The following is a 10,687-nucleotide window of genomic DNA, read 5'->3' as shown; positions in this document are numbered from 1 at the left end:
TTTTAATATGTGTAAATAGGGCTTTACCCAAAACTCTTCAGGAGATTAATGTGCACTTCTGGTCAGGGTAGGCCTTCCTGTTCAGTGAACATTTGAGCACTTATCTGCGCCTATCAGAAGATTGCTAGATTAAGGTTAGAACTGAGCTGCCAGAAAATTAAATTGGTTTGTTAAAATACATTTGTGGGCACTGATTTCTCTCTCAAATGCCTAAATAAATGGGATATGGTATGATTTTGCTTTTAAAATATGGTCCCATCTCACAATCTTGCAACAAATGTAAACCCGATGATAGTTAATACAAAGCTCAATTGTGGTTCCTCAGTCCAGGGACCGAAACCTTTCTTTTCTGAGGCTTTTAGTGATTGTTTTTTTTTAATGGTGTTGCTACTATTTCCCATAAACCAATTTTATTGATCCATTAAACGTCTTATTTATGGCCTTTCATGTGGCTTTCTGTTACTTTTTAGATTCTTGGGTTTCTTTATTTTTTGAAAGCTGTTTTGAATATTTAAATTAGAAAAGTGGCCTATAAACATATTAAATCAGTTGTTTGGACATGAAAAAGAAATTTGAACATTTCAAAATAAACAACTGCAAAATACTAATATCTGAATAATGATGCAATTACATCAGAATCCAGTTTACTTTCTCTTGCATTAGAAAATGGCAGCAGCTCTAATACTGGTTAGAAGTCAATGATAACACAAATGACATTTTTAGAAACCTCTTTCTTTCTGTGATTATAAGTTGTTTTAAACTGATCTTTAATTGTTGTAGCCAGCTCTGGGATCTTAAGGCACTGGCGAACGAAGCCGCTCCGGCACCCTGGGGCGTCGCCATGTAGCGTGCATGCGCAGCGTCACTACGTAGTGACTCTGCGCATGTGCGCTACATGGCAGGGTGCTGGTAGCGCTGGAGGCAGAAAGCCTCGCTTGGGGTGGCCGCTGGTGGTGGCGGCTATCTTGCTAAGCGCACGCCAGCTGAGCAGGTGAGTGAGTGAGCAAGCCAGCCGTCGCTGCCTGCCGAGTGAGGTTTTTTACCGGGCGGAGGGGAGTCGCGAGGGGGGGAAGTGTCACCCTGTCCAGGGTGGCACCCGGGGGTGGTGCACTCCCATCGCATCCCTTTGCTATGCCCCTGCTTCATTGCCATGCAGGCCATCAAAGCAATGAGCAGAGCTGTCAAGCAAGGAGACAGCGCGGTTCCTCGTGGTTCCGAGGCTTCAAGCTTTCTGGAAGATCCTCGCCCTGAAGCCTAGAAATGTGGGAGCTGGCTATAAGCTTGCCAGTCAGGCAGGAGGAAATACATGCAGGCTCAGAGGCCCCCCTTGGCCTCCCCGCCCCCGCCCATCACTGAGCGATGCCATGTGAAAACTCAACATTTGAGGGCTTCCCCCTATCCACCAGCTGTCTCTGGTGGTTGCCGTGGAAGAACTGCTCCCTTTTAACAAAACCACACAATTCAGTTAGATAAGGGGCATTTTTTTTACTCAGAGCAAACCCTGCTGGATTCATAATTCTATAAGTAATACCTTAAATCTTTACAGTGGTACCTCGGGTTACATACGCTTCAGGTTACATACGCTTCAGGTTACAGACTCCGCTAACCCAGAAATAACGCTTCAGGTTAAGAACTTTGCTTCAGGATAAGAACAGAAATTGTGCTCTGGTGGCGCAGCGGCAGTGGGAGGCCCCATTAGCTAAAGTGGTGCTTCAGGTTAAGAACAGTTTAAGGTTAAGAACGGACCTCCGGAACGAATTAAGTACGTAACCAGAGGTACCACTGTATTAAGAAAATGGACAAATATATCCATTAATGTATTTTTTTCTTACTCTTGTTTCAAGAACTATAAAGTATTAGAGTATCTGAACCTTGCTTTGTTAGCTTCTCTAACAGAGCCTCTGTCCAAATATAGCTTCCAGTCTTGTGTTAAGTTTTGAACCGTATACCCCACATTTTGTGCCACCCTCCAAACTGAGTAATTGGGGGCCATAAGTACACCTCCCCAAACACAACCTTGTCCAATTGACTCCAAACCAGCCTATAGCCATATATGAGCATGGGGGACACTCCACTTTGGCACTGGTTTGGAGTCAATTGGACAAGGTTGCGTTTGGGGGTGTCCCTATGGCTCCTGGTTTGCGTGTAAATTACTCAGTTGGGGGCGGGCAGCAGGGGAAAGCGGAGTTTGCGGCACAAAACTAACACAAAACTTTGACACTAGTTTGTAGTCAGTCAGACAAGGTTGGATTTTGGGCATTAACTTGTGACCCCGATTTGTTTCATCAAATACTCAGTTTGGGGGGATAGCACAAAACAGCACAACACTTTGACGTCAGTTTGGGGCGATCCTGAATTTTGGGGTCACAGATTAATGAAGCCCTTAAGAGTGACAGCTGTAAGAATTATTTGGACAGAGGCTCTGTTAGAGAAGCTAACAGAAAACAAAGTTCAGATACTCTATCTAATACTTTATAGTTCTTGAAACAAGAATAAGAAAAAATATTAATGGATATATTTGTCAGTTTTCTTAATACAGATTTATGTTACTACTTTATGCCTAAGCATTTTTCTCGCATGGATTTTTTTAAAAAAAGAGTGTCTATGGCTACCAGAAGACATAGTGAACAAGGAAACATCAAACAGTAGAACCCTATGCAATGTACAGGTTTTCTAAGAAGTCCCACAATGTTCACCTATTCGGCTTATATCCAGATAATTGCAGCTAGGGTTGCAGTCTTACAAGATCCCACAAAACCTGGGTACTGTGATATCCTCAGATACTCTCCCCTCCTGGACTGCTAAGGCCTCCTCTGTTCCTCCTAGCTTTATATTTTAGAAAACGGGGGTAGCTTTTTTGTTTAGTTTTGCTGGGGAGGGGGTTGTCTGCATTTAAGTCTGCGTCTTGCTTAGCGGGTGGTGCTGTGGTCTAGGGCTTGCCGATCAAAGGTCAGCGGTTCGAATCCCTGCAACGGGGTGAGCTCCTGTTGCTCGGTCCCTGCGCCTGCCAACCTAGCAGTTCGAAAGCACATCAGAGTGCAAGTAAGATAAATAGGTACCGCTCCAGCAGGAAGGTAAACGGCGTTTCCATGTGCTGCTCTGGTTTGCCAGAAGTGGCTTAGTTATGCTGGCCACATGACCCGGAAGCTGTGTGCCGGCTCCCTCAGCCAGTAACGCGAGATGAGTGCCGCAACCCCAGAGTCGTTCGCGACTGGACCTAATGGTCAGGGGTCCCTTTACCTTTACCTTGCTTAGCAGGGTGGGGGGGTGTCTTATGCAGTTTGGAGAGGTTCAGCATCATCTGTTTTTCCTCTGTGAACAATATGACCTAAGTATTGTATGTAAGAATGAAGCTCATTTTTAAAATGAAATACAAATTGATCAGAATCTAGTTCCCCCCCCATAACCTCCCAAGCACTACAGCAGCATGATCCAACAGTGACCAGAATCTATACATATCTAATGGTCCTTGCCCTTGACTTCATTCAAATCAATTGCATTGGTCAGCTCTTTTTCTTTTACTCTAGCAGAATTCTGCAGAGTGCTGAGCAGGTCCCTCGTCCATTGATGTCACTGAAAAGTTGGCCTGAATAAAACATCGCTACTGAAGTGTGTAGGCTCACTTTTCTCAAGGGCAACAGCGTGACTATAGCGTGACTTGCCATGTTCTTGACATCTTCTGCTTTTTGCAATTCCTGGCAGACAGGGAAGGTAGGTTTATTGAGCTCATAGTGATAGCTCTGCTAGGCTGTGTTGTATTTGGTGGGTCATAAGTTGTATATACCTTCATAGGCAGAAGATTGAACCAAATCCACCTTTTGCTCTGTTCTGTGGTCTATTGAATTCATTCATTCATTCATTCATTCCTGTGAACCAACCCTGAGAACTTTGTTTTAAACAAAATAAAGTATATTGAAATGTCTGTACAGGGACATGCATATGAAAACAGAAGACAATTAACACTTGTTTTGTTAGGAGACTGAGCACCTGAAAATACCAACTTTTATTTGACTTTTTGAAGGTACCGTCTTAAAGAGCAAATGCTAGGACAATAAACATCAGATGTAACACAAGAGTGGTGCAAACTGGGAATTAACTAGACATCACAGAGGCTGCAATGTTTCATGAAGAGGTTGCTTTTTTCAAGTATGCAATGAGATCTGCCCTTTCATTACTCTTTTTAATGCCAGCAAAAATCATTTTCGTCCCAGGAATGTATTTTTTAGGATCCTCCAAATATTCCATCAGTGTGGTTTCACTCCAGACAATACCTGGAAAATTTAGAAAGTGGTGAAATACCAATTTCTAATCCCATGACTGTTTCATCAATTGGTGTCACCTTTTACTTTGAGAGATTTCAAAATTTATTGGAACGTATGTAAAGGATAATATTCTTGAACAGCTTGTGTTCTTAATTCCAAAGGTTAAAAAAAGGAATAGAAAGAATGTCAAACAAATGCCAGTTTTCATTATTATTTGCACACATTTAATACTTAGCATGTATCTGGCATTCCATTTACTTCTGACTCACTTTTTAATAATGAAACTTAGATTCATGAAGTAGAGGGTCTATATGTCCTAGAGACAAGTTGTGTCACTTTGAACAAGGTACAGTGGTACCTCGGTTTAAGAACAGCCCTGTTTATGAACTATTTGGTATACGAACTCTGCAAAACCAGAAGTAGCATTCCGGTTAGCGAATTTTACCTCAGTCTACAAATGGAAGCCGAACAGTGGAAGGGCACTGGCGGCAGGAGGCCTCATTAGGGAAAGTGCGCCTCGGTTTAAGAACGGCTTTGGTTTCAGAACGGGCTGCTGGAATGGAGTAAGTTCGTAAACCAAGGTACCACTGTAGCTTCTTCTAACATAATCACATTTAAAAGCCAAAACAAAAACCTTCCAAATCATTATCTTCTTGCTATTAAAAATTATTTTCTGAACTTAGATGGAAGTTAAACCACCAAGGTTGAAAACCAACAGGTCGTTGAAATTCCACATACTTTGGCAAGTCTTTCAGTTGATTCTTCCTGAAAATTTGCGTCGTCTCAATCTTTTAAAGATAGAAAAATGTAATTAAAGCTGGGATTGCACATTGTTCAATGAGATGCTGATGTACCTTTATCAAAAGTCTAATCGTCTGTTATTGTTTTTCTGTAGTCAGAGCTGATTACTGGTTGTAACATTGGGGCTACTTTATTCTTATTCAAATGCCCCCTCTATTCTTTTGCTTGTGCCACCTCACCATGGGTAAGTTGCACTGCAGCCTTCCACAGGGGTCCACCTGTTCAGTGGAAATAGTCACCTAAGGCTCTCCTTTGTGTGCCCCTACCTTCTGCAGTTTGGTGGAAGGTTAACTGGGAAAAAAATCCTTTTAACTAGTGACTCACCTTTGGAATTCCCTCATGTGGTGCCTACACTGCTGCCAGTTAGGCACCAGGTGAAAAGCATTCTTATTTTCCAGGCTTTTCAATTACCCTTTTAATTTATTTGAAAACTAATTTGTTGCCCTTCCAGTATAATCCTACTGCTCAGGGTGACTTAAAACAATAAAGAACAGCAACAGCATCTTATATACATAAGTAAAACATGCATGGGAAAAATGGAAACAGGCTCAGTAGACAAAAATGTTATAAATGAAGATCCATCACATAAAAATAATCCAGTAAGTGAAAAAAAGGGGGGGGGAGAACAGTAAGAGATGGGGCCAAATGGTATGCTAGTCCTAAAGGTATGCTAGAAAATAAGCTGGGGTGTCTAAAATAAAAGCCATGTCTAAGCAGCTGGCAGTAAGCATGTGCATCCTAGCCTCTGATTGCCAGAACAAAACCTGGTATCTATAGCTATTAGCATACACAATCTGATGGCTGTTAGAAGAAATTCAAGAAGAGGTGCCAGCCAGTTTCAGGAGGCATGTGGCCAGCCTGCAGTTAGCCTTATCAGAATAATACAATTAAGGATACTAGCAGTCTAATCCATCTGCTTTAAGCTGTCACAGAGAGGGGCAGTGTGATGCAGTGGTTAGTGTTAGACTAGAAATTGATAGACCAGGGCTCAGCCATGAAATTCACTGGGCCAGTTATCTTATCTCACCCTTACCTACCACACAGGGAAGTTCTGTGGATAAAATAGGGGAGAGTGAACCATGCACACCAGCATGAACTGCTTGGAGGGGGCATATACAAGTAATAAACAACAATATAGACTGTATGCAGCTATATTATTCCCAGAGCCGACCCACTGAAAACAATGGGCCTATTCTGGAGTATATCATTAACACAGCAAATAGCATTTGCCACCAGGAAGTCTCTGCAAACCTACTAAAAACAAAGAAACGCCTGCAATGCCAGTCTGGCTCCTGGCCATCTCAAATCAGCCTTACAATGCTGCATAGAGCCAGGGCCATCATTAGTCCTGCCTCCATCCCCACTGGTACCAAACAAGGGACAGTAATGCAGCTCATGCTCTGGTGCTGTGGTTCTGGCGCATTAGGGGCTCTGTGAGATTGAGCTCATGAGTGTCCATGCAATGACTAGACCATAAAACTTAACAATGCACAAGTTGTTAAATCCAAACCAGAGGTTCAATTTTCAGAATGTATTTCCAAGAGTTGCAAAGCAATTTCCCTGTTAAGTTCTTCCCTTCTCTAACTTTGGATCATGTTTATTCAGCGATACTGCCATGACGCAATTAACTGATTATCCGATTCCCACACCCTTTTTTTACCTTTATTCTTGTTTGCGTCTGAATAAGAAAATCCTGCAGCTTGTCCTGTTTTTCGGCCAAAGAGACCCCAAAGATTTGGGCCGGTCTTGTGCTTTCCACCTTTTTCAGCTGTATGACACTGAGAACATTTTTGAACAAAGATCTTTTTACCCTTTTCAAAATCACCCATGGCAATCTATGAAAAAGAAATGTGGAAAAATAAAACTATGTATTTGAAATGATTCCCTTTTTTAGCACACTTATTTCTCAACACGTTTATATTTGAAAGGAAGAAAGCAAAGGAAAACATTATTTTGTGGTGATGGTAGTGTAATGGAACACTGGAAGTACTATTGTTTAATAGAAAGATAACAATTTGATCCTACACATATTAACTCATAAGGAAATCTACAGATCTCAGTGAGATATACTTCCAAGTACCCGGTAAGTGTGTACACAAGATTGTGCCCACAGGCTAGTTTTGAGATCACTCACCTAAACATATAGAGTGGGGAGGGATTTACTTCTTAATAAATATGGACAGCATAGATGGCTCTCCTGGTTTTCAGACAGAAGTCATTTGCCAATGTTCTTTTCTCTGCTTATGGCATGCTTACAATGGACATCTGCTTAGTGTGAATTTTAAAAGCTGTACATCACTGGTTTATATGCTGTCATTGGTTTATATGCTGTCACCAGTTTATATGATAGCTGAGGTTTGATAGAAGGGGGAAGACAAAAAAGGATCCAGTAGTTGACTCATCTGCTTCAAACCTATTATTTTTGCACATGGACCATCGAACCACTGCCCATGCCTTGAGTGCACCATAAAAAGAACAGGTGATTTGGAAAATGACAGTGGCTTTGGGAAGCTCTACTGTACTGAGAAATCATGAGGATCCGACATGTTTCTGCATGGAAGCAATGCTCAGTGGGTTGCCTATGAGAGATTGCTGGTCCCAGCACATGTCCAATATACAGGAAATTATATAAGTAGGTGCTCTGTGGAGTGGGGGAGCTCTATACCTATGCCTCAAGTGGAACTGAAGGACTAAGCTTTTAAACAAGAGGGTTAAACGTTTCTGGCCACCCAGCCTAATATTTATTGGAAAATAAATGAATGTGTGTGCGCGTGTACAGTAAATAAATAAATGCTCGCTCTCATGTGGAATAAGCATAAAATACTGTATCTGCTCAAAGCTGACTGAATGGGTGCGATATAAACTGGATAAGAAAATATTATGGAGGATTAGATGCTTTACAATAAGAATAAAATGAAAGTAGGGGAGCAGGGTTTCTCCCCTGAGATTCCTGCCAAGGTAGCTAGTTTCTGTGTGGCAAAAAAACTATTAACACTTTATGGTGGATTTTTTGTTTTGTTTTTTAAACCCATTCTAATACAATGATTTTATATTTCCCACTGTTTCTGTATTTGAAATTGTTTTTAAACACAACATTTAATGCTGCACTATCTATATAGATAGAAAGGTATATCTTAACCAGTAGAGAGAGTAGGAAGAAAACCGAACACATAAAACACTGTATATTACATTCAGTGTTTTATGTGTTCAGTTTTCTTCCTACCTTCTCTACCGGTTAAGATATACCTATCTATCTAGATATATTACACCAGGGGTCCCCAAACTAAGGCCCGGGGGCCAGATGTGGCCCAATCGCCTTCTAAATCTGGCCCGCAGACAGTACAGGAATCACTGTGTTTTTACGTGAGTAGAATGTGTCCTTTTATTTAAAATGCATCTCTGGGTTATTTGTGGGGCATAGGAATTCGTTCATATTTTTTTTCAAAATATACTCCGGCCCCCCACAAGGTCTGAGGGACAGTGGACCGTCCCCATGCTGAAAAAGTTTGCTGACCCCTGTATTACACACACACACTCTCTCTCTCTCATATGTGGAATAAGCATGATATAAATATCTGCTCAAAGGTGACTGCTGGAAGGAATGGGTGCGATATAAACCGAATAACGAAACGTTATTGAGGACTAGGCACTTTACAACAAGAATAAAATGAAAGAAGGGGAGTGGGGTTTCTCCCCGTTCCCTATATCTCTTCCTACCACTGCCTACCTTCAGTCCAGACTACGACAGGGCCCAGCCCCTACCCCTCCCCGCTAACGAGCCAGTTTTCACCGCTGTCACAACTCGATCATGCATCTGGCGACAGACGCTGCCAAGGTGGATAAAGGTTTTTAACATGTCACAATACAGCCACCCAATCACAAGCCACCGTCGGCAGGTGTTCTGGGCAGCAATTGGTGCCTTCTGTCGGGGGAGGGGCCATTCTGCTTCAGCCAAGACTTCCTGCCTGTGGGGGGGAAGAATGAGCCGGCGCGCGTTCAACAGTCGGGGGGGGGGGCGGGAGATGGAGCCAAGCTATTGGCTCTCGCTATAGCCAATAGCAGCTCCTTTCGCTGCTGTCCTCCCCGCCCCCTGGTGTTACGGTTAAAATGCGCAGAGACTGTTTCTGTTTGTTTGACACTTGCGAGGGCAGGGCCTTTATCTCCCCCTCATCGCAAAGGGGCGCTGTGGTGCGTTTGATTTCCCTCCGCCGTGAGCGGCACCACCGAGATGCAGATATTGAAGGAGAGCAGACGTGACAGCTCGAGGCCAGGAACCCAGTTTCCGTCCAAGATGGCGGCAGCGATATCTGGTCACCTCCGATATTGGAAGCGACGACAGCAGTTTGTCGCTGGCATGAAATAACTGCGAATCCCCACCCTCACCTGACAATTGCCATGCTTGTGGCAACAGGCAGAGATGTGTCTTGTCAAAGGACGGCCCGCTGTAATCCAGGTTATCTCACTGGTGGCTAGACAAGCATAGCAAGAGGACTTGCCTCAAGGGTGCACTCAGCTCGCAGGCTTGTCTGGCCATTGAAGCGAGGAAAGATCTGCGCTTGTTGCCGACCTCTTAAGCCCCTGAAGCGATTCTTACGTCATTAACTTTCCTGCCCCTTGTCAAAGAACGGAACTTGCTCCAGTACTCCCAAGACAAAAACAAGATTCAATGTATTGTTAGACAAGAGGAAATGTTCTGCAACACAGCTAGTGTGAAATTGGATCAGGCTTGCTTTTCTCTACATGGCTGCTGAGTCCCCTGCTCTCCTACACAGACAAGCCTCAAAGGCCTATGTCTTGGAAACTGGATTTAATCATTTCATCAGGTGTTTCTGAAAACTTAATGCGGAGACATAGACCTTTATTTCTGTAATTTTTTTGGAAAGGGCTTCCATCTTTAAAAGGCAGTTTTTAATCTGCAAACCCTGCTTAGAACAAATTGCTGGCATCTCCTTAAGTCCTGCTACCTACACAGCATCAGTGAGTGTCACTTACACAAAGTAAAAGTCTTGTGAAAATGTAAAGTTTCCGCATTTTGCATCTATTTATGTAGATGAAGATTTAGCTCCACACTGTTACATTATCCATGAAATAAAAGCACTGAAGCTTTATTCTTCTTTACTTAAGGTCTCGTGCTATCTTTACTCCGGCATGGTAGCTATAATGATCGATTCAGTTCACAAGCTGCCCTTTCTCCTCCTTAACCTTTCAATTCAAGCCACAATTAATCAAAAAAGAGACTAATTTTAATTAAACCTGGCTTCTCTAATACATAAGGCAGGCGTGGCTAACCTGTGGCCTTCCAGATGTTTCTGAAATACAATGTCTATCAGCCAATGGTCAGTAATAAGCTTCACAACTACTACTCACTGGTGAAAGAAGCCACTCCGGAACCCGGAGCAGCAAACATGACGGCACCCCCGGGGGTGGGGCATTGCCACGTAGTGTGCGTTGCTACGTACCAATGCTGCGCATGCATGCTATGTGGCAGGGTGCTGGTAGTGCTGGAGGCAAAGCCTCGCTCGGCACGGCAGGCAGAGGCTGTCTTGCTAAGCGCGCACCGGCCGAGCAGGTGAGCAAGTGAGCAAGCCAGCCACCCACCATGCCGAGCGAGGTTTTTTACTGGG

General features: G+C 43.2%; 1 protein-coding gene across 1 annotated transcript; it reads right to left on the bottom strand.

Moving 5' to 3' along the window:
• Positions 1 to 3,984: 3,984 nt before the first annotated feature.
• Positions 3,985 to 8,862, bottom strand: LOC117051467 (cytochrome c, testis-specific-like). Its single transcript, XM_033157866.1, has 3 exons — positions 8,791 to 8,862; positions 6,724 to 6,898; positions 3,985 to 4,271 (listed from the first exon to the last, which is right to left on the bottom strand). Exons 2-3 carry the CDS (start codon positions 6,890 to 6,892, stop codon positions 4,123 to 4,125), a joined length of 318 nt encoding a protein of 105 aa, XP_033013757.1. The 5' UTR covers positions 6,893 to 6,898; positions 8,791 to 8,862; the 3' UTR covers positions 3,985 to 4,122.
• Positions 8,863 to 10,687: the final 1,825 nt, after the last annotated feature.

Source organism: Lacerta agilis, chromosome 8, assembly GCF_009819535.1.
Source record: "Lacerta agilis isolate rLacAgi1 chromosome 8, rLacAgi1.pri, whole genome shotgun sequence".
Taxonomy (NCBI): Eukaryota; Metazoa; Chordata; class Lepidosauria; order Squamata; family Lacertidae; genus Lacerta; species Lacerta agilis.
Note: the sequence above shows the minus strand (reverse complement) of the source record. Positions and strands in the feature narration are given on the sequence as shown.

What these genes read in the sequence shown, in the direction of transcription:
- LOC117051467 (XM_033157866.1), bottom strand. Translation starts at nt 6,892, where the DNA reads ATGGGTGATTTTGAAAAGGGTAAAAAGATCTTTGTTCAAAAATGTTCT. An exon ending in AGACGCAAACAAGAATAAAG is followed by an intron (nt 4,272 to 6,723) that starts GTAAAAAAAGGG and finishes TAAATTTTCCAG; the next exon opens with GTATTGTCTGGAGTGAAACC.